This window comes from Uloborus diversus, unplaced genomic scaffold (genome assembly GCF_026930045.1).
Source record: "Uloborus diversus isolate 005 unplaced genomic scaffold, Udiv.v.3.1 scaffold_980, whole genome shotgun sequence".
Lineage (NCBI taxonomy): Eukaryota > Metazoa > Arthropoda > Arachnida > Araneae > Uloboridae > Uloborus > Uloborus diversus.
The window spans coordinates 1,379-28,046 of NW_026559210.1; the positions used below are offsets into that span (position 1 = coordinate 1,379).

At 36.3% G+C, this 26,668-nt stretch overlaps 1 protein-coding gene across 1 annotated transcript; it reads left to right on the plus strand.

Moving 5' to 3' along the window:
• Positions 1-14,718: 14,718 nt before the first annotated feature.
• On the plus strand, positions 14,719-15,534 carry LOC129234080 (eukaryotic translation initiation factor 2 subunit 1-like). Its single transcript, XM_054867970.1, has one exon. It carries the CDS (start codon positions 14,719-14,721, stop codon positions 15,532-15,534), a length of 816 nt encoding a protein of 271 aa, XP_054723945.1.
• Positions 15,535-26,668: the final 11,134 nt, after the last annotated feature.

Below are 26,668 nucleotides of genomic sequence, written 5' to 3' on the forward strand. Positions count from 1 at the left end.
TCTTAAAAGTTGAGAAGGGATTTCGTAAATTAAGGCTTTTCTCTTATAAGTGACAATGATCATTCCTTGTAGTTGGTAAAAATTTAAAAATTTCAGAAAAAGAAACGGGGGCATTTTAACGCATTTTTGGAAACTAAAATTAAAAAAAAAAGGAAAATGAAATTAAAATGTTTCAAAAATGATGGGATATTTAAGGTGGGTGCGCCGAATAAGGCCATGTAGACCAATGAGGCCAATCCTTTATGATAATGCATTATCATCAAGCAGTTTGTGATCAGTGTCCCGAATATGACGCTTGATTTTTCTCCTCTTCATTGAAGTACTTATGGAATTTTTGACAATGTTTTTGAGTTTATCAAATGTGGTTATATATGTTTTTATTCTGTCCATAAAGAATTTTTGAATTTTCTTTAGTCTTTCTTGGTGTTTTTTCTCAGAATTAACTTTTTTAAAGACCTCTGGAGGTCAATTCGACATTTTTTGTTAAACTGCTGGAAAACGAGATTTAAACTTAAATTTTCACATGGAATGGGTTTTTTTTTCTTATTTTTTAAGAGTAAATTCATGAATATATAAAAAATGGAGTCGACTGAATCCTAAATCAGCGAGACATTAGGCCAATAAACCTTAGGCTGGCCTTATTTGGCACACTTATCTTACAACTTTCACACTCGTATATGAAGCGACTTCGTTTTTATGATTGCGATCGTTTCACTGCAGGGATTTCTCCCTACACTGTTAAAAAAAACCTGAAAGTTCAGGTAGTTTTCTGACTGATTTTAACAGAATATTTCCGTAATGCTTCAAAACGTATTTTTTCCTTCCAAAAACAGAAATATCACGAAAGGAAGTAACGAAAACAGAATTTTTCCATTTCTAGGGTTGCCGCTGTGCTGTACTTTGTTAGTATCCTGATTAGCCTTCAAGTTAACATCGCTTTTTGATAGTGCTTATTAAATCGCACTGTTACATTTTTTAATTAAAAGCTTATTTAGAATAACAACTCAGATGTCGAAGACAAAATAGATAGCTTGCTATTTCATGTCTGGGAAGTAATATACTCGTATGTCGAAATTGTTTTTACGCCTTTGGACTTTGTAAGTTTGGAAAAATGTTTGCGCCATTTTCAGACAGGCAGCTGTGTTTTGATCGCCCTGATGATTTGATGTGAGTTTTACTGAGTCAGTATTAGAATATTATTGCGGTGTATTATTTTGCTCAATACTTCGAACAATTCTGTTCATTAGTCATATTGTGTGTTCTAGCGGTGAGAATAGTTTTAGAATCTCGTGTTATCCATTTAAAATAAAGGCTATTGGATTACTTCTGTACAGACGCAATGGAGACACTTAAACGCAGCACCGCTGGTCACATGTAAGTATTGTAGAATATCTTTGTACATGTTAATATACAAATGTATTTTTCTTGTTAATATGCATTTGATAGAATTCCGATGGTAGCTGATTTATAATTTATAGAACTATTATAAAATTACTGTTTTTGCTCTAACGCGGAAATCACCGGGGGGGGGGGGGTATACATCATCTGAGCAAAAAATTCTTCACGTGTATGTCAATGATTCTGTTTTTAAACACAGTAAATTGGTATGCGGTACCCTCCATCAGGTATATTATTCCAAGATAAAGTCAACCGGTTTTTAATGGTATTTTATTTGACTCATTCTGCAAAAAAAAATATATTCTATTTTTCATGTATGCTTTTCCATGCCATGCCAGAATATGTACGAGGAGATGTGGAAAGAAATATCGAGCAGTATCGGCATCAAAAATTGGTGTTATATTCAAATCCACTAATTTCCTTGCTGGTACTTTTCGATTATTTTTATTCATCTGAAGGTGCAAATTTCAAGATAGATGCTTGAAAGGTAAGTTATCAAGCAAAAATTTCACTTAAAATATATTTAAGTAATAAATACAAATTAAAAAAATAATAGTTTTTGAATGGTTAACTATTTTTATAATATATATTATTTTAAACATAGAATAGAAAAACGAGAATGAAATTTCAGTAAAATATGTAAAAATGAGAAACGAAAAAATAGCGCAACGAAAAATCAAGAACCGAAAGTTCTGTAAAGATACAGAAAATTTAAAAACGGAAAAATAGATGAACGAAAAATTTAAAAACGGAAAAATAGATCAACGGAAAGAAGAGAAATGGAATTTTCGTTAAATCACGGAAAATTTATAAATGGAAGAACAGAACTAAACGGAGAAATGATTAATGGAACTTCTGTTAAGTCACGGAAAATAATTTAACGGAAACGTAATATTTACGGCAACTTTGCTGCCGGTACTTTATCCGTTATTTTCAGGAAATTTTTTTAACAGTGTAATTCTAATCACTGAAAATCTCTCTTTTTTGGTGATTTCCGGAAGACATTTATTTGATTAGGGAGTTCGGATGAAGGCATTAAAATTCGAAAATCTCTCCAACGAATTAGGAGGGTTGGCATGTATGCAAGTGTTACCGCACTGACCTTATGCAAGTGTTACCTTATGGCCACCTTTATCGCAGATTACATGTCTGTCAAGTGCTTGTAAATGCGACAGTTCAGTCTGTATATCGCATATGCATAGAAATAGACTGTCCTTTGTAATAAATAGGGTGCTATATACCATAAATAGCAAATGCCACATATATCAATAACTTAGTAATTTCAGAGCTCTAACTTTACTCGTTTAAATGGGAAAATGTACAAACTTGTCAACAAATATGACTGACATTTCTCATAAAAAATGATATCTAAAAGTGGATAAGTTCTTATCATTACTTTAGTTTTGAACTAAAAAAAACACTTTCAAACCTATTGATAATGAAAGATAATGCCTTATGCTCTGATGGAGCTAAAAATAGAGGCTTACTGGCATAGAAACATATTTATCCATCAAAACCTTATTAGTTTTTCATTAGATGAGTGATTTTTTAAAAATTTATTTGTTCTGTTGTTCAATGACAAAATTTATGGCACTTCTATTAAAAATGAAATAAATTTTGTAAATAAAGTGAATCCCCGATTTTACGTTTCTTAAGGGGCTGAGTTGAATAAGCGCAAAATACGGGAAATACATAGAAAACAGGGTTCGTGATTTTTAATTTAATAAAAAAAGTCGGATTTTTTTTTTAATTTAAAAGATCTTTTTTTATTTTTTTTTTAAATGTTCAAAAATTTGTAGATATTAATTACTTTACCATTTATAAACATAATATACTTCATACAATAGATGAATCCATTCAACTTACTTCTAAAATTAAGATATGTTCTCTAACTATCTTACTACTATTATATATGCGAAAGTTTGTCTATATGGATGTATGGATGTTTGTTACTCTTTCACGCAAAAACTACTGAACGGATTTCGATGAAACTTTACAATAATATAGCTTAATCATCAAAATAGCATATAGGGTAGTTTTTGTCCCGTTATGGGGGGCAAAAACCCCCTAGGGGGCAATAAAACCCAATTTTCGTATAAATTCTCTAATATGAGGATGAAAAAATTCTTGCACATAATAACATTATATGTCCATCGAAAGCTCTGATTTTTCTGCTGAAGATGGTGCCTGTTCTAAATTTCTAAGTAGAATAAAAAACAAGTTATGAGCTTTTTAGTTCCATGTTCGAAGGCTTTCCTCAACTCAGTACAGTATTTAGAGTATCATCTCAATTCAATGTCGATAGCGACAATTGTTGTATTGTTGACTATTTTTGCTTTTCGTGCAGGGCCGATCCTAGGGTGTCGGCCGCCCGTGTGCAAAGATCTAATGTGCCGCCCCTCAAGAGTAATTTGCATATTTTGACTAACCTTTGACGTCCATATAAATATTTCTTCAAATTTCTATATCAAGTTCTAATTTAAAAAAGAAAAAAAAAAAAAAAACAAGAATGATGAACTTATAAAAAGGGAGAAAAGTTTATAGTAAGCAACTCCTTAGGTACAATTGATATCTTTGAAGAAAGTAATAGATACCAAAATTTACTAGTCGTAAAAACGCATTTTAGTCTATCTTCGGTGACATCAGAGAAAGCACGGAGGAGGAGGAATCAGGGGAGGGGGGATTGCTCAAAGAAAATTATCGAAATTGGCCTACGAAAAATAGCTTTAGTAATCTTTTTTTGTGTTTGGTTGCAAGGAGAAAAGAGTCGGGTATATTCAAGGTGCGTGGAGAAATTTTCGAAATTGACATCAAATATCGCAATTTTACGAACTTTTTCGAGATTTATGGGAAAAGTAATGTTGGAGTCTCCTAAAATTCTTTCAAAATTGAAATCAATTTGAAGCTATTTTTTGTGACCGTAGCTTAGGAAAGATTGGCGCTCTTCCCGAAAATTTTCCGTAGCTGAAGTTTTAAACAAGCAGTTTTAGGTTATCTTTGTTGACGTTGCTAGAGGGAGGTATCGACAGTTTTCGAAATTGAAGTTTAAAACGCAAATTTAGGCTGTCTTTGGTGACGTTAGGGGATCTCGCAGCTTTTCTCTGGTAATTTCTCGGCACTATTGTTTCAAAAACCCATTTTTGGCTATATTTGAAACCGATGGGGAAAACGTGAAAATATTCCAAACCGAAATATTTTTCGGAACTAAAATCCATTTTAGGCTATTTTTGGGAAGGAAGGGTTTTGGGGCTCCCAAGTGGATATTTCTAAAAGCGCAATTTTATGCTATCTTGGTAACGTTAGCAAAATTGGGAAGCTTCGGCGGATCTTTCGGATATTTTTCGATATTAATATCTGAAAAAGCACAACTATAGACCTTTTGTCCATCTCACTTCGACAATTGATGGGTATGCCCTAGCGCCGTAAAAAGTTACATAAGCCAGGCAGTTCTCCTCCAGAGTTTTTTAGAAAATCATATTTTACGCATTGTTTGATAACGATGGGACAAAGAGCGGGCGGGGGGGGGGGGGGTTCAGTGTGTCCTCACGAACTGTTTTTTGAAACTCAAGTCAATTTCAAGGGATTATGGGTCTCTCTAAAGATGCTAATTGAGACTATCTTTGGTAGTAATGTTTGGGAATGGATTTTAGGGCCCTCCATCGCAAAAATTTCGAAAACGAAATAAGAAAAATGTCATTAAGTAAATTTTGATGACATTAAGAAGGGCTGTCTTCTAAAAGCACATTTTGGATTTTAAAGCGAACATTTTCAGGCTATGTTTGATTAAGTTAAGGTGAAAGGGATGAATCAGAGATTTAATTGGGTCCTTAAGATAGGTGGTTAAAACAGCAAAATTTTCCGAAATTAAAGTCCTAAAAACGCAATTTGAAGCCTTCTTTAGTCTCGTCAAGGAGGTCATGGCATCCTTTTGGATCTTCGTTTTAGAGCGACGTTTAAATCTAGTACTCGGGGCAAGAGCCCTGATCTGAAACCGGGCAGTTCATTCGTGATTTTAATTCGAAAAAAAATGCTGTAAAGGGGGAAAATTACAAAATTTTAGTTCGTCATTCATATATGTTTGATTCTCAGGGGGGTCGCAATTTTCCACTGTTTCTCCCACGCATCCGCGATTGTTGAAATCATAATTTGTTGTTTGAAATGCTTGCGAGAGTATCTAATCAGTACTAATAAGTATAGCTTTTTAAAAATATAATATATAAAATATGTCTTAATTGTTTAGGTCTATAAAAGCTTGGGGGGTAAACATTAGTGCAGAGCCCGATCATTCTGATGTTGGACCCGGGGCACAGTTCTATTTCAGGGCCCCCCTATGGCCCGACTTAGATTTTTGAAGACATTAGGCATGAAATTTATTTTGCCCCCCCCCCCTCCCCCATTCCTGCTTATTCTATATAATGAAGCTATAAAATATTTCGATACCATGCTAAATTTGGAGGTACCTCATATCACAATAGAGTATTATGCATTTAAAAAATAGAAGAGATATTGTATACGATACTTATATAAGATGTGGTTAAACTTTGCTCGTTGCATTAAACCGTAAATATCAAAGTTACCTATGATATAACTTTTAATAGTAAATACAGACTACACTTGGAGTGGTTTTAGGATTTGTAAAGACATCAAGTTTTTAAGGGGAATTTTATCAACAAATAAGAGATTTTTTGCTTCTCTTAGCATTTACACAAATCCACAAATATAAATGATATCACTGTACTCTAGATTCTGAGTGAAATCATTATTTATTTTTAATTATCATGATAAATTAAGGGGATTTTGGGCCCTGTGCCCCTCATGCCCCTGCGGCAATCAGGCTCTGCATTAGTGGCCGCCCTGTGCCTTGAGTGCTCCTTTTAGAAAGCACCCTTTCATGCTTCAGGAGGGGGCCATTTCCCTCATCTCCCCTCCCCTGTATCCATGCCATATTACCGGTTCTGTCACAAATTTTGCAACCAAATGAAGCAATGTGTGTAAATGTACTGACGAAACGTACAGTACGTGAAACACCAAAACATATACCCAAGATCACATTAATTACAATTCTTTAAAGAAAGAAACAGCTTTATTCTTACTAGGTGGCATGGTTAAGATGCAGCATTATAACACAAATACAATTGCAAGAATAGTGCATTTAAAAGAATTTAAAACTACTCCTTGATCAAATACTAACTCTAAAAATAACCCCCAATAAAAGTTAAAATACATTAGTTATTACACGGCCAGAGTTTCCGCCTATACATATTTACAAAAGCACCAAGCCCAAATAACTCTCGTCTTAAAATTAACTAATATGAAAATTGCATTTTACACACATTAAAATATCATTAGCCTATAACAATATAATACCACAATTTGCACAAATTAAAAAGTTCTCATGTAATACATTAAAACATTACTTCACAGGGGTTGAATTCTACGACGAGGCATCAAACACTAAAAATCTCACACGCTGTACAAAAGGCACCAATTCGACCTTGCTTCAAAGATCTAGCGTAGGCTGAATGATTTGAGGATTCGGCCGCTGCCGGTAGCTCCGAACTCCCATTCCTGCTATTCATTTTCACGGGCCACAAGACTTATAAATTCCAACCATCCGATGCGTTCATTAGCTCCCAGGTCTGGTCCATGGGGCCTCCACTTCCGACACAGCGATGAATTTAGTCTGGCAGAAGACTCTGATAGATTCTTGGTTCACTTATGTGATGCCGAGACTTTACATCTTAGCGAGGAACATTTATCTGCACTTAACCTTGCAAAGGGCCATCCCCACATTCACCATTTTAACGAAACTCGAGAGGCTGTTTCAGCCACGCACGCAAGGCGAGATGATATGCGTAAAAAAGGGAACTTCAGCTCTTTCGTACTGCCTTATATCCATTGCGTCATTTCCAACTGTTGCCACTACGCTTTTGGGCAGTACAAATGCCCTCCCCCTCAAAAAAAAAATATGCACAAGTATATTTTTATTGAACAACTCTTCCATTCACTCTAGGCCGCAAATTATAAGGATGCACAACATGTGGGACAAAACGACCTAAGAGACCAGGCATCATTTGGACATCAAGAGGCAAACTCCCAGTTGAATTTCCCTCCTCTTTTGTATTTTCTTGTTGTGTTTGACAACCTTGTTGTGTTCTTGTTTGACCCATATCTGTGGTAGCAGTATCCGGGTCAACTAAGGGAAATCTGGGAGTGGCCAAAGCAATATTCTCTATATGTACCACCCTGACGTAATTTGATTTCTTTGCGTGCCTAATTTTTACCACTACTGGAGAGATAATTTCAGAAATTAGAAAAGGACCTTCATTATGTTTACTCAATTTTTTTGAGCGCCCTCGCTTCACAGCTGGATTATACCAAAATATTTCATCCCCTACTTTAAATTGCCGTATTTTACTTTGCCTTTCTCGTCTGTTTTCATTTGTCTCAGCCGCATTTTCCAAATTGTGTCTCACTGTGGTGTATGATTCATGTAATTTCTTCAGTAGCTCATTAGCATAATGCATATTATCCGCATAAGAAAAGGGAGTCGCCTTTTCCAGAAACTCATGAGGCAGATTTAAATTTCTTCCATACATTAACCATGCCGGTGCAAAACCGGTCGACTCGTGTGCAGACGTTCTATACGCCAGGAGAGCAAAGGGCAGTTTTATATCCCAGTCATCATGTTCGGAATTTACTATATGCGAAAGCGCATTACCTAACGTTTTATGATATCTTTCCACGCACCCATTACTCTGTGGTCTCCACGCCAGGGTATCTAATTTTTTTATATTCAAACTCCGGTATACTTCCTTCATTGCATTGCTTAGCAAATTCAACCCCCGGTCTGACAAAAATTTTTTGGGTGTCCCATAACGACTAATGAATTGCATCACTACATCCGCGATGACATCACTGCCTATCGTAGACACAGGGAAAGCATCCACCCACCTTGTAAAATAGTCAGTAAAGGTAATGATATATCTATTACCCCTTTCAGTGACAGGCAAGGGACCTACTATGTCGAAAGCGACTTTTTCGAATGGACCTGCCGGAATAGGAGCTCTCTGCAATGGAGCCAAACACCCTGGCAGATGTGCCCTTCGTTCCATACAACTCTGACACGATTTCACCCAGTTTACGATTTGAGCCCCCATTCTCGGCCAATAAAACATACTTTTGATTTTGTTAAAAGTTTTCTTAATCCCGGGATGACACGCTTGCGGACTGTCATGATAAATCTCACATATTTTTCGCACCAACGACTGTGGCACAACGTACCTAATATCTTTTTCCCCCTTGGAATTTCTGTTTCTGCATACCAAAATTTTATTCTCTAAGAAAAATTTCAGTTTATCCGGATTTATCGGGCTATTTTTTAACAGGTTGTTCTTTATCCTAATACATGCTCTATCTTTTTCCTGTTCCTCCCGCAATTTTTCAACCGAAATTTCAGCCTTAACCGGGCCCATCTCACTCAATTCATTGAATTGAACCTCCCTATTTTGTGTCTCATATTCAGAAACATTTCTGGACAAAAAATCCGCCACCGTGTTAATTTTCCCCGGCAAATATTTTATTTGAAATTCGAACTGGGAAAGCGATAAAACCCACCGGGCTATTCTGCAGAATGAATCCTTAAGCTTAAAGCAGCTAGTCAGAGGCGCATGATCCGTGTACAAATAAAATAGTTTCCCCAGCAGATATTGTTTAAAATAATTTGCAAAATACACAATGGCTAAGGCCTCTCTTTCAGTCGTCGAATATCGAGTTTCCGCAGAATTCAATTTCCTACTTCCAAAGGCCACGGGTTGTGGAAATCCTTCTGTATCCAACTGCGCCAGGACGCAACCTATCGCAATCTTACTTGCATCTGTATACAAGTGAAAGTCTTTCTTCATATCCGGCAGATACAAAAAGGTGTCATTCATCAGAGCCAGTTTTAAATCCTCAAATTCCTCCTCCGCCTGTTCATTCCATTTAAACCCCTGTTTCTCTTTCGTTAAATTTGTTAAACTAACTGACCGCCTAGCAATATTTGGTATAAATTTTCTATAATAGTTTATACATCCCAAGAAAGATCTCACTTGTTTCCTATTCTTTGGAATTTGAAAATTCTTTATAATATCAATATTTTTTTGATCCGGAAAAACTCTACCTTTGCTAATTTTAAAACCCAGGTATTTAACAGTTTCAGTCAGAAAAATGCATTTATTTGGCTTTAATTTTAACTTATATTTTTTCAATCTGTCAAATACTGCCTGAAGTTTCGGAAAATGACTTTCAATTGAATTACTGCTAACTATGATATCATCAATGTAAACTCCGATATTCATGGGATCCAAACCAGAAAGTATAACACTCATAAGTCTCTGAAAGGAATTCGCACTTGTCCTTAGACCAAAAGGGGTGCGAGTAAACTGGAAAAAGCCCTTTCTGTGTTGTAATTGCCAATTTCGGTCTATCTTCGGGCACCACTATTTGTTGAAAAAATCCACTCGTCAAATCTAAAGTTGTATAAAATTTTCCGTATTCTAACTTATCAATTGCTTCATTAATATTTGGTATGGGATAGGAATCGGGCACCACTTTCATGTTGAGGCCGCGAAAATCGACCACCAATCTAAATTCCCCTGAGGTTTTTCTTACAAGTAGAACGGGTGCGGCATAAGGTGATTCGGATGGTTCCAAAATTCCTGCCTCTAACAAGATATTTAACTGCCTATCCATTTCATCCCTTAAGTTATAAGGGACCCTGTATGGTTTCTTCTTTACCGGATTTTCATCCGAAAGTGGAATCTTGTGTAGTACAGCATCGCATCCCTGCAGGTCCCGTACCGAGCTTGCAAACACCTCTTTATTTTTATTCAGAAAGTCTATCATTTTGTTTTTTATATCAGGTTGCAAATGATCTAACCTAAATATATTACTCCACTCTAAATCGGCCTCGTCGCATTCCCCAAACCGCTCCTCGTTTTCCACAAAATATATGTCATTCATTATACTCTCAGCTTTAACTACTTCTTCGCATCTGACCAACTTTGTTTGTTTGTTAATATGAATAAATTTATCTGTTGGGTTCATTATCAGGACCGGAATTCCATCTTTTTGCGCTCCCTTACTTATAGATCGGGCAATTAAGAAGTTCTTTTCCTGTTGATTATATGGTTCTATCATTATAACCTCCGAACCTAATGTATTTTTCAAGTTAACCTTTGCGACAGACTGTGAAAAGGGGGGCAAGGTGATTTTTCTGCATATATGACCTATTTGGCCCTGACTCCCATTTCCAATATTAAACATAGCGTCTGTTTGCTCCGAATTTTCCCATGAAATCATTTCATTGTTTATTTTTACCGTTTTTTTACTATAATTGATGATACATCCGTTTTCAACCAAGAACGGCTGACCCAAAATAACTTTAAAATTTTTTGAAATATCTTTTGAAATTACATAAAAATCCGAATTTATAACTCTATCATTTATGGTCACGTAAAGATGGACTTTTTTAAAGATTTTTATAGCCTCTTTCGCAACGGTATTTATCCACAACGAGCATGGTTGACAGTCTGACTCCAATGGTATACAACCCTCCTCAATTAAATTCAACGTCGCCCCCGAGTCGCATAAAGCGCCCATCTTATTCTGGCCAATCTTAACCTTTATAACAGGAAGCTTTCCCTTTTGCCCATTATTTATACGCACCCCAGGGATTAATGTTTGCGTTTGTGCCGACCAGACCCCCTGGTCTAGTTTTCCGGAATTTGATTTTTTTGTGTGCTCGTATCCTGGATTCGTTCTACAATATCGAGCTATATGTCCTATTCGCCCACATTTAAAACAAGTTACACTTACTTTTCTTTCATTACCCCGGCATCTATGCCCCTCCAACAGCTCAACCCTTTTTGTTAGATAATCCATTTTCTCTAACAAGGTATTAAACCCGTCGCTTACTTTATTTTTTTCTGTATTCGTTTGATTTATCCCAAACACTGACTCAGAATTTGCCTCGAAATGTTCAGATTGATTTAAAAATGGATTATCGGCGGATTGTGCTGCCCTCCAGGCAATTTCTTCACGACCTGCATAATCTTTGAGTTCTTCCAAATTTTTAGGATTTCTGACAATTACTCCCCTCAAGATTTCAGGTCGCAAATTTGCAAGAAGCATGTTCATTAACATGTGTTTACGCTGACTTTCCACTATTTCTTTAGATTCATTTCCGAAATCTAGCATTTTGCTTTTCGCATTAGCCCTTGCGATAAACCTCTCCACTGGCATATTTGGTGGCTGCCGGAATGCCATAAACTCGAAAAGGGCCACGCTTGGGGGCGGCTTGCTAACAAATTCTCTGAAAAGGACCAGTTTCAATGTTTTAAAATCACTAATTTCGTCGCGAAACTCATTGAAACATTCCCTAGCGTTTCCAAACAGCCTATCTCGCGCCACGAAATATTTCTCCGAATCAGACCAATTCCACTGCAAAGCCGAATCCTCTATCCTTTCAAAAAACTCAGGAAGAGGAGTTTCACTATTAATACCTTTAAACACAGGTATCATTGATAGATTCATTACAGATAAGCCGTGAGGTACAAAAACACCTGATGCCTGGTCCTTGGCCATCCCTTCCTTATACAATACGCAAAAACACACAAAATTACAAATTTAAAACTTGTAAAAACCACCACATATTATACACCGCTAATATGTTTTTTTTTTTTTATAAAGCTGCAAGAAAAGAAAGCCACGGCACCATTTTTGTACTGACGAAACGTACAGTACGTGAAACACCAAAACATATACCCAAGATCACATTAATTACAATTCTTTAAAGAAAGAAACAGCTTTATTCTTACTAGGTGGCATGGTTAAGATGCAGCATTATAACACAAATACAATTGCAAGAATAGTGCATTTAAAAGAATTTAAAACTACTCCTTGATCAAATACTAACTCTAAAAATAACCCCCAATAAAAGTTAAAATACATTAGTTATTACACGGCCAGAGTTTCCGCCTATACATATTTACAAAAGCACCAAGCCCAAATAACTCTCGTCTTAAAATTAACTAATATGAAAATTGCATTTTACACACATTAAAATATCATTAGCCTATAACAATATAATACCACAATTTGCACAAATTAAAAAGTTCTCATGTAATACATTAAAACATTACTTCACAGGGGTTGAATTCTACGACGAGGCATCAAACACTAAAAATCTCACACGCTGTACAAAAGGCACCAATTCGACCTTGCTTCAAAGATCTAGCGTAGGCTGAATGATTTGAGGATTCGGCCGCTGCCGGTAGCTCCGAACTCCCATTCCTGCTATTCATTTTCACGGGCCACAAGACTTATAAATTCCAACCATCCGATGCGTTCATTAGCTCCCAGGTCTGGTCCATGGGGCCTCCACTTCCGACACAGCGATGAATTTAGTCTGGCAGAAGACTCTGATAGATTCTTGGTTCACTTATGTGATGCCGAGACTTTACATCTTAGCGAGGAACATTTATCTGCACTTAACCTTGCAAAGGGCCATCCCCACATTCACCATTTTAACGAAACTCGAGAGGCTGTTTCAGCCACGCACGCAAGGCGAGATGATATGCGTAAAAAAGGGAACTTCAGCTCTTTCGTACTGCCTTATATCCATTGCGTCATTTCCAACTGTTGCCACTACGCTTTTGGGCAGTACATAAAGAGTAGATATTAATGGACAATGAACCAACACAATGTTCCCTAACAATCTATTTTTCTTAAAGTATGCTATGCTGTCGGGAAATCGGCACTTACTTTGATAATTGAACATTTAAAATTCAGCATATTTATTTCTTATTATAAGTTATCTTGTGAGAAATTCATGAGGAATTTTGCTTCATTAAAAGAACTATACGATGCGGCCTGCGGCCGCCCCTTGCTTTGGCCGCCCTTGTGCGGTGCACACTCTGCACACCTGCTAGGATCGGCCCTGTTTTCGTGTCTGTTAAGGCTTTTCTCAAGTCAAATCTTGAAGTAAAATTTCTGCACAAGATTGGCAAATAATACATGGATTTGGCTGATTATTTTCCATTTTAAGGCAACTTTGAGGCAATTAATGCGTTTTTTTTATTTATTTATTTATTTGTGTTGACTGGGTATTTAATCGATCAGCAGGAATCTAGCCAAACTTTTTTTGTGGAATCATTTCAATAGCTAAGGCATTTGGCAATTTTTTCAACTGTTGCTGTTTCTGTAGCTAAAGAACACGCAATACTGTTTCTCAGTTTTCACCATGTAACCAAATATCGCCATTTCTTTGATATTTCTTCCTTTAATTTTGTTAACACGTAAAATTATTCGCCAACTAAATCAAGCAAATCCATAAACAGCATAAAAACTTCCATTCATTTGTCTTTGAGCACAATTTCAAACAATTGCCAAATTTTTACTATTTATTGGAAACATTTCGGGTAGCAACATTTTATAATCACAAGAAGTATCTCAGTATTTGGCGACCCTATCTCTTCGATGAAAATTAGCAATACACAGTTTTACAAAGTAGGGAGGGGGAGCCTCATTTAAGTTATCCCAATACGATAAATGCACATTTAATAACATTTTAAATCGCATTAAGGGATTACGGGCGGCTACGTTTTTAAAAATTTTGTACTTCAGTAGCAATATAGAGAAGGTTTTAGACTATGTTCGAAAAAAAAAAGATAAATCTTTTTAAACAAGTGAAATTTAATTGTATATTTTGGAAATTTCTCAAATTTGTATATGCTTAAGTATCGTTTTTTCGTTTCTAAAAGAATCTATTTTGTTCTTCATACTTATTGCCATTTTACTTTTATGGGTTAGGAAGAAGCTCTATTTTTAGATCACGTCAAAGCGGTGTGTTATGAGTTCGACCTCGGCCGATCGCCATACCGGCCGGTTGATCACATGACAGCTAATGACGTCAAAAGAGTAACACGCAATGAAACAATACTTATTAGAGCCGCTATTTATATCTATTAACATCTATTTAAGCCTTGCTAAAAATAACACGAATATTTTTTATCTTTTGAAATGTACTCAACATTTATTAATAGGCAATGATGCAGAAACACAAATATGCAAAAATTTGACTAAACTAACATTTTGCAATAGCCAATACAAACAAGTACATTTTTACGAAAATCCCTTTCACCTAAATCATAAAAGAAAACGTTGAATATTTCTTCATAGACTTCAAAACCTGAAATGTCTTTCTCCTGCAGATACTATTTTGATAAATATCCCCAAGTAGACGAAACAGTTATGATCAGAATTCAAACCGTTGGTAGTATGGGTGCTTATGTCCACCTACTGGAATATGACAACATGAACGCCATGATCCTCATATCTGAGGTGACAAGGAAGAGGATTCGGTCCTTGCAGAAGCTTCTAAGAGTTGGCAGTACCGAATGTGCGGTTGTGATACGAGTCGACGTCGAGAAACAGTATGTGGATTTGTCCAAATGCAGAGTGACAGAAGAAGATGCCAGTTTATGTCTTAAAAGGTATGCCAAAGCTAAAGCAATTTATAGCATTCTGCATAATGTTGCGCAAAGACTAGGATTTACTTCGTCCGAGCAACTGGAAGAACTTTTTGAAAATACAACCTGGTGCTTGGAAAGGAAACTAAAACGAAAAGCTGTTGCTTATGATGTTTTCAAGAAAGCAGTCGAGAATACAGCCTTGCTTGATGATTTGAACTTAGACAACACCACGAGACGTATTTTACATTCTGTCATCACCAATAAGTTATCTTCTGGCAGTATTCACATCAGGACGGACATTGACGTAACATGCTTTGAAAAGGCTGGCATCGATGGTATTAAGAGTGCCCTGAAAGCCGGACTTAAAATGAAAACCGAAAATGTACTTTTAAAGATTCAGCTGATTGCAACTCCTACGTACATGCTCTTAGCAACAGCACAAAGTAAAGATCAAGGAGAAGATGTTGTTCACAAGGCTCTTAAGGCTATTGAAGCTGAAATAAAGTCATATGGAGGAAATTTTAAAATGGTTTTTGGCCTGAAAATAGTAACGGAATGCGAAACAGATATTCAAGATCCCGATAAATTTTCAGCAGGTGATGAAGATATATCAGATGAATAATACAGCAACGACACATTTTAACATAAAAACAGTTTTAACTTTCCCAAGCAGAAATATAAAATAAAGATACATTTTCAACCTTCACTTTCTTCTTTCCTTTTTTTTCTAATCATAAGCAACGGGGTTTTAGAGGGGGGGTATGTTTTGACGGTGGTTTTTTTCTCATTTGAGGGGGGTCTTGCTTTTTGAGGGGGGTCTTCACGATATTTAGGGCAGTGCGCCCTTGTGCTTGGGGAGGATAGCACCCCTGTCATAAATCTAGATTTATTCGTTTTATTCCTTTTACTTTTACTGCCTTGGCAAAAAGATTTTTTCCCTAATTTCAAGGACAGTTTTCATTTTAATCACCCCTGAATCAATTTTGATGCCAGGTTTCTTTGTGAGGTTTGGACGTTGGAGACACGCAAAATATACATTTAAACCATTCCTGGATTGATTTTGACATCCATTACATTTGAATGTATACGTATCTCGTTAACTCAAAACTATTAAATGTTGAAACTTCACAAGACAACGTTCATGATAAGTGTACGAATTGTGGCCAATTTAAGAAGAAACAAAAGCTAAAAGAGGCAGCTATTAGGACTAAAAAGGGGGAGGAGGGAAAAAAACCGGCAAGTAAAAGTCGTAGGATTTTTAGCAGCGGCAAAAAAATGAAAGAATGAAAGAAGAAAAAAGATTTAAAAAAGTACAAAATTTTGCTAAGGCTGGTTTTTAGAGCATATGAGTGGTAATTGATGCAAATTTAACAGCTTTACTCACATTTTTTCTTAAGATTTTGATGAATTATGTACACAATAACTTTCCCCAAAGAAACACTTAGACATGAATTAGACTTGCATTATTTACCTCAAAGTATTTTGAGACGTCACAAGCACTTTGTAATAATTTCATTAAACAAGTATGGCTTGTTTTAGGTAAACAATTGACTTACTAATATCTAAACACTGTATATATAAACTAAAAGGTACTGCTTGTGCTAAATAATATTTCTTATACAGATATACAAAGTAAAACAACTAATTATGATCTGAATGTTTTGACACTTCTTTTTTTAATCCTTTTTTTTTTTTTTTTGGCTTTTTTTTAAAAATAATTTCTAGTTTTTCTTTTTAAGTTGGAAAATAAAATAAATAATTGAACCAAGAAAGGGGGGGGGGCAATCGCCACCACTGGCTAAAAGAGCCCTAATTCCACTTATAGAAGCGTTGTAGAAGTAAAATGGATGTCAGCCTGTTCAATATTTAAGTCTCTTTAACAAAAATGTAAACTCTATGCAAAACAAAAAATTCATACTCCGGAAATAATGGGCTAGTTTTAGGTTCATTAGGAAGGTTTCGATTAAAGACTGCCTTTTTAAAAAATATCTCTTTAATTTTCATGTGTATGCAAATAAAGAAAGAAAAAAAGATAAGCCGTATAATAGCAAGCTTATCATTTTGTTTTGTTGTAGATTACGGATTCAAACTCGTGGAAGTAAGAGTTGAAGTATTCTATTCTTATCTGATAACACGTTATTCGATAATGACATTCATATGTTTCTATGAAATTGTGATAAGAGAAAAATGCTTTTGACAGGAAATACTCAAAAACAAAAGAGAAATCTGAGAAATTCACTTTTTATTTGAAGTAAAGAACTGTTCCAAATTTTTATTAAGCAGGTATAGGAGAATATTTTCTCCATACATAGGGCAGATTTTAATTTTATTTTTCACCCATCTTAAAATTTCAATATGAGTAACATTTTACCTTCTATATATCGACATCCTTTTGCTAATATAAACAGGAATTCTCCTTTATCTCACGAAAACAAAACATTCCTCAAGTATAAATACAGACAATCTCGCGTATAACAATCCCTGATTTAACAAGAACCCGGATATAGCGAAGAAGTCAGAAAAATTTGGTTGGTACAATGTTGAATCTATGGGAACATAAATCGCTTTTAACGAACAAACCTCGCTTAAAGCGAGCAATATTTTTGTGATTCATAAAATTTCCGTTCCGATATGAATTCCAATTTCAACTTAGTTTATCCTTTCTTAAAAAAATTCCTTTAACTTTCCGAAGTCAACCTCAGTGATGAGACCCGAGAATAAGTGATGACGGTCCTTTCTTTATTTGTTTATTTATTTATTTATTATTATTATTATTATTATTATTTTCAAATTATTTGTGAAGTAGAGAAGCATTGAATAATAAATATTTGTTGACGCCAATATGTTATCACTTCCGAGGTTATTGCAGAATGAATTCAACTCAAGCAAATGCAGATGAAAAAAAAGAAAAATTAATTTGAATTTTGTCATCTTGAATTCAAATTATGTTTTTCGCAATCAATAGTGTGTGTATGTAGGCGTGTGTGTTTGTGTGTGGTGGTATGTGTGTTTGTTGGGTAGGGAGTATGTGCATGTGTGTGTAGGCATATGCGCTTGTGTCTGTGTGCAGGCATGAGTGTGTGAGTAGTTGTGTGTATGAGTGTTTGTGTGCGTGGGGGCGGGGTATGTGTATGTGTGTGTAGGCATATGTGTTTGTGTCTGTGTGCAGGCATGAATGTAAGGGTAGTTGTGTGTATGTATGTATTTGTGTGTGTGCATGTGTAGGTGTGTGCATGTGTAGGTGTCTGTATGTGTGCGTGTGGGTATGCGTTTGTGTATGTGTGTATGCATTTGTGTGTGTGTGTATGTGCGTGTGTCTGTGTGTGTGTGTGTGTATGTAGGATATTGGCGCAACCTCGAGACGGTTTTCGCTATAGGAGCAGCATCGTGAGGAGTCGGTCGAAGGTGGTTGGTGGTGCTGCAGAGGGTGGCGGGGGGAAAATAAAATCATAGTACATCAGAACAGTCAAATGAAAACAATAAGCAATTGCTCAAAAAAAAAACACTGAAAACGACGACGAAAACAACAAATGTGAAGAATTAAATTGAACCATCTTCCGCATCAATGGCTTTTGATGTGCAGAAAAATTCAAACCTTTTCTTGAAGTCAAGTGCCGAGTTTTTTTCGAGAGAACAGGAAACGTACAAGGAGACAATAAGGCAGTTCAAAGCAAATTAACCAGAAATAATAATAATAATAATAACAAGCAAGTGTGTATGAATTTTCATGATTTTTCACAAACTTTTTTTTAATGAGCACTCGGTTATAACGAGCAAATATCACGGGTCCCTTCGGGCTCGTTGTAAGCGAGTTCGACAGTAGTAATAAATCCATTGAGAAGGAATAGATAGAGAGAGTGCAGCGATACTATCACAGTACCATGTGACCTGGGGAGCAATTTCGAGTTGACCGTAACCGCTGAAGAAGTTTTCATTAGCTGAAGCCATGCATGATAACAACCTTTAACTGTAGAAGGGAAAAATTAGATTTTTAATAATAGTGCAGTATTCTAGCATTGTAAACTATGAGGAAAAAGCCACACCAAGAGGTATAGTAACTTTTCCCTTGCATATGTACGAATGTTTTTTTTACTTCTAAATAAAGAAAAAATAACATTTATATGCATTCAACGAGTACATATTCCACAGTTGCCTATAATTTTTAAATTTTTGTACTTATTTTACCTATAAAAGTCATAAAACATTGTATATCTTGAGTGCAAATATCATTTTAGTTCCATAAAAACACTTTTACTTGGCGATTATCTTCTCGCCAAGCTCCTGTGCATAGCAGATGCGCAAGAATCAAGATTTGCTATTTTTATGCTTCAATTTAAATACTAGTATGCCTGCGTATGAAATCATTTCAAAACATTGATTACAGTACATATGAATCCATAAATTTTCAGTCAATAACAAAACACTTTAAACTATTTGTACTTGCCCGTCATTTTAGGGAATAAACATCAAAATACATGGAAAATGCAATTACATTATATTTTAAAATCCGGAAGGAAGTGAGGAGAGGGAATTTGAATAATAGGCCTGTATTTGTATCCGCTATTTATTTATTTATTTATTATTGTGCGGTAATGGAGTTGGAGCCAGAGTTGCTCTGATTTGTAGCCCCGACTTCATAATAAGCGCCGTCGCGTCGTCTGAAAAATATTTATCGCCAAAAGAGCGATTGCGTGCCAAAACGCGACAACTTCCTAGCCAAACAAGTCACCTGACCTGGGAAACATTGGGTCCCAAGCTTATTTCACTGAGAAATTTGCTATGGCTCCCTCCATTAGTATACCTTCTCGATGAATAAATCAGTCGAAGCGGAATCGCAGAAGAGACGGCGTGAGGGTGAAGACGGCTTATGACAAGTTATGGAATGTAGCTCGTGTATCAATATCGCAATGAATTTATTCCAGGAGAATAGCAATTGGGGGTTTTAATGACCAAAACCGCCCTCAGAAAAAAAAAAAAAAAGCTATGCTAGCGGTTTTACCATAAAATAACCTATTAGCAGGAAAACCGTGACACACAGGGGCGTAGCTAAGGGGGGGGGGGGACAACCCCCCCGAAAAGTTTGTCTCAAAAAAAAAAGAGAAAAAGAAGAGAGAAGAGAAAGAAAAAAAAAGAAGAAAAGGAAAAAATTCCAAGCGATTATACATATATATATATATATATATATATATATATATATATATATATATATATATATATATATATATATATATATATATATATATATATATGTAAGAAGTAACCCCCCCCCCCCCGAAAGTCGGGTCTAGCTACGCCACTGGTGACACAATATATAAAATATAGTTTCCACGGGAATGAAACTGCAGGGGTGCCTATCCCCCCCCCCCCCCAAGCTCAACAGACATTGACTCCATCCCGTCTTTAATGATTCCTTTATTGAAAAAGAGACGTGGCTCACGGCTAATAAATTTTAGGAATGAGCACGTCAAAAAGGTGTTATTTATGTATGTATTTCTTATGTTGAATAAGTTAAAAGAAATTTTCCTTCATAAAATCAAAAATTTCATATTCTAAAAAAAAAAACTTTCGCCCCCCCCCCCCCCCAAACTTTGATGGGCGCAGCTTGCGCCATCCCGCCCCCCCTGTGGGCACCAAGTTTCAAAATACGATCATTCTCAGAAAAGATAAATCCAACAGTGACTAGAAGAGGAAATAAACTTTGCAATATTGATGTATATTTCATTAAAAGTAAAGATAAGTATGCTGGTTGGTGGTAGGTGTTTGTTTTTATTCTAATTTTAAATTTCAACAATTCTTATAGCTTATTTTCATGTTTCAAATTTAGGAGAAAAGTTATTTCGTCACCTGTACTTTGATCTACCTGCCAACTATTGCAAGAGGATTTAGATCATATTACTAAGTGGGCAGATAAATGGGGTATGGCAGTTAATGTAGGGAAATGTCAAGGGCTACACTTAGGTCATGGAAATAAGCGTATGAGATATCATTTACAGGGTTCAGTCATAAATCAGGCAGAAAATGTTATGGATCTGGGTGTCTTTATAAATCAGGACTTCAAGTTTAGTCAACAGTGCAGTATTGCTAGTAACAAAGCCAACAAAATGCTTGGGTTCATCAAGAGATCTATTTCAAACAAATCTAAGAAAGTTCTTCTGCCTTTATATAGGAGTTTAGTAAGACCTCATTTGGAGTATGCTGTTCAGTTTTGGTCGCCTTATCTGAAGAAAGATATTTTCGTATTGGAAAGGGTTCAAAGAAGGGTAACTAAATTAGTAAGGGGACTCTCAGATTTAGATTATGATACCAGACTTAATAGGCTTAACATGTATAGCCTGGAGCAAAGGAGAGTCAGAGGGGACATGATTCAGTTATTTAAATTTATCAAAATGAAAGATGTAAATGTATTAAATTTTTGCGGGGAAAGCAGGACAAATGGTCATTGTTTTAAGCTATTTAAATCTCAGACTAACTTGGAAATCAGGAAAAACTACTACTTTAGCAGGGTCGTGGGCACTTGGAATAGCTTACCGGAAGAGGCGGTAATGAGCAAGGGAGTGGATAGCTTTAAGAGGGCCATTGATCTTCATTGGGGACTAATTAATTGACTAGGACCAGCCTAGCTGGGCCCAGAGCCTGTTGCTGGTCGTCACATTTGTATTTGTATTTGTATAATTTAAGCAACAGCATGTTGTAGATTTCACTGAGACTTTCTTCACTTTTTACATTAATACTTTAAATTTTAAAATTCAAAATCTCCTTGAGCTTGTTGAAGAACAGTTAGTTCCACTTAATTTTGAGTTCTATCTATTTGCATACTTTAGTTTTCCTCCTTGCATTACTTCTTTAGCAGTCACATTTAACTAGAAAAACATTCTGATTTCGTCATCCTCTTCGTTCATCATAATTTGGACATACCATAACCATCAATTTAACCAACTGCCCCGCTAACAGGCGTGCCTACATAGGGGAGGAAAGGTCGTGGCGCAATCTGCGCTTTTGAAATTTTTAGGGGGGGGGGGAGTTTTAGGGGTATTTTTCTTTTTGGGTGGGGCTCTTCCCTGGCGGGTGCGCCCCAAGATTAGGGAGTGCGCTAATGCTCTTAGGGGGGGGGGACCCTTGTTGCTACTACTTCTCGTAGAAATTAGAGTCAAAACCTATCAAGCCTTAAGAGGTTTTCCACCTCCAGTTCAGTCACTCCTATGCCAGGCTGATGAGTGGTAATAAGCACGAAACTGCAGTCCCCGGCTGGAATTGACTGAGCTGGCGATGTATTTAAGCCTTAGCCCTGGCTACTAAGCACCTGTTCAGAGACACGTTCATTTGCATAAAATATTTTATTTTATTCTTTATATCACGTCTTAAAACATTGAATTCACCCTTAATTCAACACATATTGGCAGAAAAAATGGGCGCTGGCTATTCATTTCAACTTGCCGTGTAGCGTGCAGTGTTGCCAGATGGTCAAATCCAGATTTCCCCAATTCCTTTCCAACTTTTCCCCAAAAAGCGATGTTTTTTAGCAAAATTCCCCAAATTCTAAAAATTATTTTTCCACTAATATTTTCATAAAATGAATCGATTTCCTCTGATATTTTTGTCTCTTGAATTTTTTTTTCTTCCCCAAATAGCCAAATTTTCTTATAAAATTCCCAACTTTTATTTCTTCCCATTTTCGCTTTTTTTTTTTTTTTTTTTTGTCTTTATCTTTATCTTTTTTTTTAATCTTTACTAATAATAAAGCTGAAAGTCTCTGTCAGGATCTCTGTGACGCGCATAGCACCTAGACCGTTCCACTGATTTTCATGAAATTTGGCAAAGAATCAGTTTGTAGCATGGGGGTGTGCACCTTTAAGCGTTTTTTTTTTTTTTTTTTTTTGAAAATTCGATTTTGTTCTTTTTCTATTCCAATTTTAAGAACATTTTCCCGAGCAAAATTATCATAAGATGGACGACTAAGTTACCAAGTTATCATAATGTGGAACTTTAACGTGGGCAAGCCAATTAGCGAGAAATTCATCATGCATTATTTGTAAATATACAGGGGAACCAAAGTAACCTTTTAATTTTCTACTTTGGGCAAAGCCGTGCGGGTGCCACTAGTCATAAATACAAGCGCCTGACCGAGAGATAAGAAATAACCAATTTTTTTTTTCTACTCGCATTTATTACTCTGCTTCTGTATGTGCATTTAAACTATGATTTTTGTATATATTTATCCAAGAACATTCTTCATCACACTTATTTTTGCCTGTTTCACGTATCAACTAGTAACTCACGTAAAACTATTAATGCAAACTCCGTAGCATAAAATTCTACACAATACGAAATGCGAATTCCATAAAGTTGAGCAAAGCTAAACCAACGCTGTTTGATACAAACAATGTAACTACCAGATGTCAAGACGCAAATTTAATTACAATTTTTTTACCCGAGCTTTTAGGTTTCCCCAGGTTTTCCCCAAGAAAAAAAAATTTTCCCCAAAAAATTCCCCTCAAAACCCATTTTCCCCAAAATTTCCCCAGAGAGCACCAGATTTCCCCAAAATGGGGAAATTTCCCCCAATCTGGCAACACTGGTAGCGTGGCGGCGCATAAGGTGTACTCAATGCTTTTTTTTTTTTAAACAACAACAAAATACACACAGAAATGCCTAATTAGTATAAGTTTCTAAAATTCAGGTGACAAATGAATGCCCCCCCTCTCCAAGGGTGCGCTCCTAAGGGCAAGGGCTCCTTTCCCCCCGCAAAAAAAAGCAAGAGCCCCTCCCAAATGAAAAAATACCCCTTAAAACAACTCCCCTAGAATTGTCAATGGCACCCCCTGCCCCTCTCCATTCTCAAAATCACGGGAATGGATACGATATTTTCGGCGAAATAAAACGGCACGCCCCAGTTTTTTAGTCGGATAATAATCGTGCTATGTTGGTTACCATGATATCGAGAGAGAGAGAGAGAGCTTAAGAGGTATCATATGCTACCAATTTAATGCAATGAGTCGTTTTAAAGGAATAAAATCCACTTACTTTGGGGATATTCGTATTCCCGGCGATTTTGCAGTTCTAGAGCGAATACGAAAAACGAAGAAAAAAATGTTCGGTGGCAAGAGCGCGAAAATCCTTTCACCGCGACATTCTCCTCATTAACGAGCAAATGTAATATTGGCTGTATCAGCTTATCTGAGACCCAAAACGGAACTGAAGATGGAAGTACGTATCGGTTGCTATGAGTATTATTACGCGACGAAAATGAAAGCGTCACCGCAATGAATCACGTGAAAGCATCAAAATAATTCGAGTTTGGAAAAGGGAAATTCCCGATCAGTTAAGCAGGGAGAACTGATTCCTTCCCATTCCCACCCTCACAGTCAATCTCCGAACAGAAACACTTCTACCTTTATTCATATACTCTAATTTTCGGATGTTACTAAGCACAAAATTTGGGGGTAGGAGGGAATGACTCGCTTAATAGCAAGGGCGCCGTATGGGGGGGGGGAGTGGGAACTTAAGCCCCATCACCCCCTTAGAATTTAAAACATACTTGCTTTTAGTACTTTTTTCTTTGCAAAAATGTAAAAACATTTCTTCTTCAGCCGTTAATGGATAAGTTATTAAAAATGTCAAATTTTAATAAGTCTAATCTGCACTGAAATCAGTTTCCATGGGGAAAATATCTAGCTAAACTATGGGGAAAATATCTGAGCCACCCCCCCCCCCCCCTCCTCCTTACAATTTTGCATACGGGAGCTCTTGCTTTATAGGGAAGCCAATTTTAATTTGGGGGGTGAATGGAGGGCACATTTGAGGAGTCTAGGGTCATGCCCCCCCCCTCTCCCCTCTCACGCACACACACGCACAAAAATAATAATAATTAATTAACAAAACGTGCGGAAGTAGGGATCCGGGTGCAACATCGGACAAATATTTGAAACTATTCTGCCCTCCGGACAATTTGTACGCGAAATTTCATGATGATCGGTTGAGAAGAGGGCGTGAAAACATCGCAAACAAAATACCCGGCGTTGTCTGGGTCAGTAGTCAGTAATAGTTATGAGAAATAATCGCTACTTTCATTTGTGGCATTGAGAAGCAAAGGGATGTAAGTGGCAAAATTAAAAATTTGGAGATTCCTCTGTCTTGGGGCTAGAGATGGTACAAGTAGCTCTGGTAGTAGCTGTTATACAGCATGATTAAAAAAAAAAAAGAAAAGAAAAGAAAAATTTAATGAAAATCTACCTAGGATGTTATTTTTAAACGCGTTTTACTCAAAACTTGAAAATGTCCACTTACATCCTTTTGCTTCTCACTGCCTCATTTGTTTTCTGTTTTAACTGAAAGAACTCAAAACGACGTGATTAAACATCGAACTTCTTTATCCGTAAAAGCAAAATAGCAATAAGCATAAAGAACAAATTGTATTCATTTAGAAACGAAAGCACGACACTTAAACAAAAACAAATGTGAAAATTTTCTAAAATATTAAATTAAAATTCACTTGTTCAAAAATATTTTTTATAACTTTTTTTTTGAATATACCTAGAGTCTAAAACTTTCTCTACATGGCAATTGAAGTCAGTGTTTCTTTCAGGCATCTCTTCGGGGAGGCAGTGCCCCCCCCCTCCCTCCGGAGGAGGTCAGCTGCCCCTCTCCTGGAGAAAAATTTGGATTACACTTGTTTTACTATGTACAGATTTAAAAACAAAAAGGAAATTATAGAAAATTCTAAACTCTATCATCCGGGGGGGGGGGGGGGCTCTGTGGCCTCCATTTTGTTACTGTCGATGGAAAGCCCCTCGCTAGTAAAAAACTGCTAAAAGCACACTTTTTCCCCCCTGGAAAATTACGTGCAATTAATTAACGAACAAGATATGTTTCCTCCTTTTTAGCCTACTTTCCCAGTAAAAGTCGGAAAAAGAAGAAAAAAACATGAAAGAAGGCTTAATGCATCTTAAAAATGTCGCGAAAAACAAAAAAAAATCAAAAATAAATAAAATAATTAAATGAATATCGAAAAATTAAAAATTGGAAAGTAGGGTATTGAGATGGGAAGAAATGTCTGTCGGTCTGTCCGTCGGTCCCCCCCCCCCCCCCCACCAATAACTTTTAAATGAATAGTCCGATTCGAACAAACTTTTTTTGTTCGCAAGATCTCGGCGAGGACACCTCATTCCCATATTTCACTTTTTGATTTGAACTATTTTTGGTTCAATTTTCAACAGTTCAAAAAAACTTAACATTAGCGCCTACGGGGAAACTGAAAGTCAATGTAAATTCCGTACTTGAAGGCGGATTTATTTCAAACAAATTTTGTTGGAAATAGCTCTTGACGCCAAACTCCAGACTCTGACTCCGAGAATTTAGAGGCACCTGACTCCGACTCCTGTGCCCGACAATTATTCGGACTCCGACTCCCCGACTTCGACTCTGACTTCGTAGCTTTGGCAAAAATTTATACACGTATGACAAATGACTGACTCCGATTCTTGGATATTCGTCTCCGACTCCTTTATCCCAAAATGAGATTGACTCCGACTGCGACTCCGCAGCTATGGTTTTCACTGTGAAATAATAATTGTTGATATGATTTGTTTTTATTTGTACGCTAAAGTTTTAAGTTAGATATTCAGTTTTCGGCGAATAAACTCGAAGTCATTTTTGTTTCTACATAACGATATGCGCAGACGATTTTTTTTTTTTTTTTGGACAATGAAAAGTATTTCTTTAAGTTGACATTTTATTGTTTTTATTTATTTTGGCAAGTG

What these genes read in the sequence shown, in the direction of transcription:
- LOC129234080 (XM_054867970.1), top strand. Translation starts at nt 14,719, where the DNA reads ATGGGTGCTTATGTCCACCTACTGGAATATGACAACATGAACGCCATG.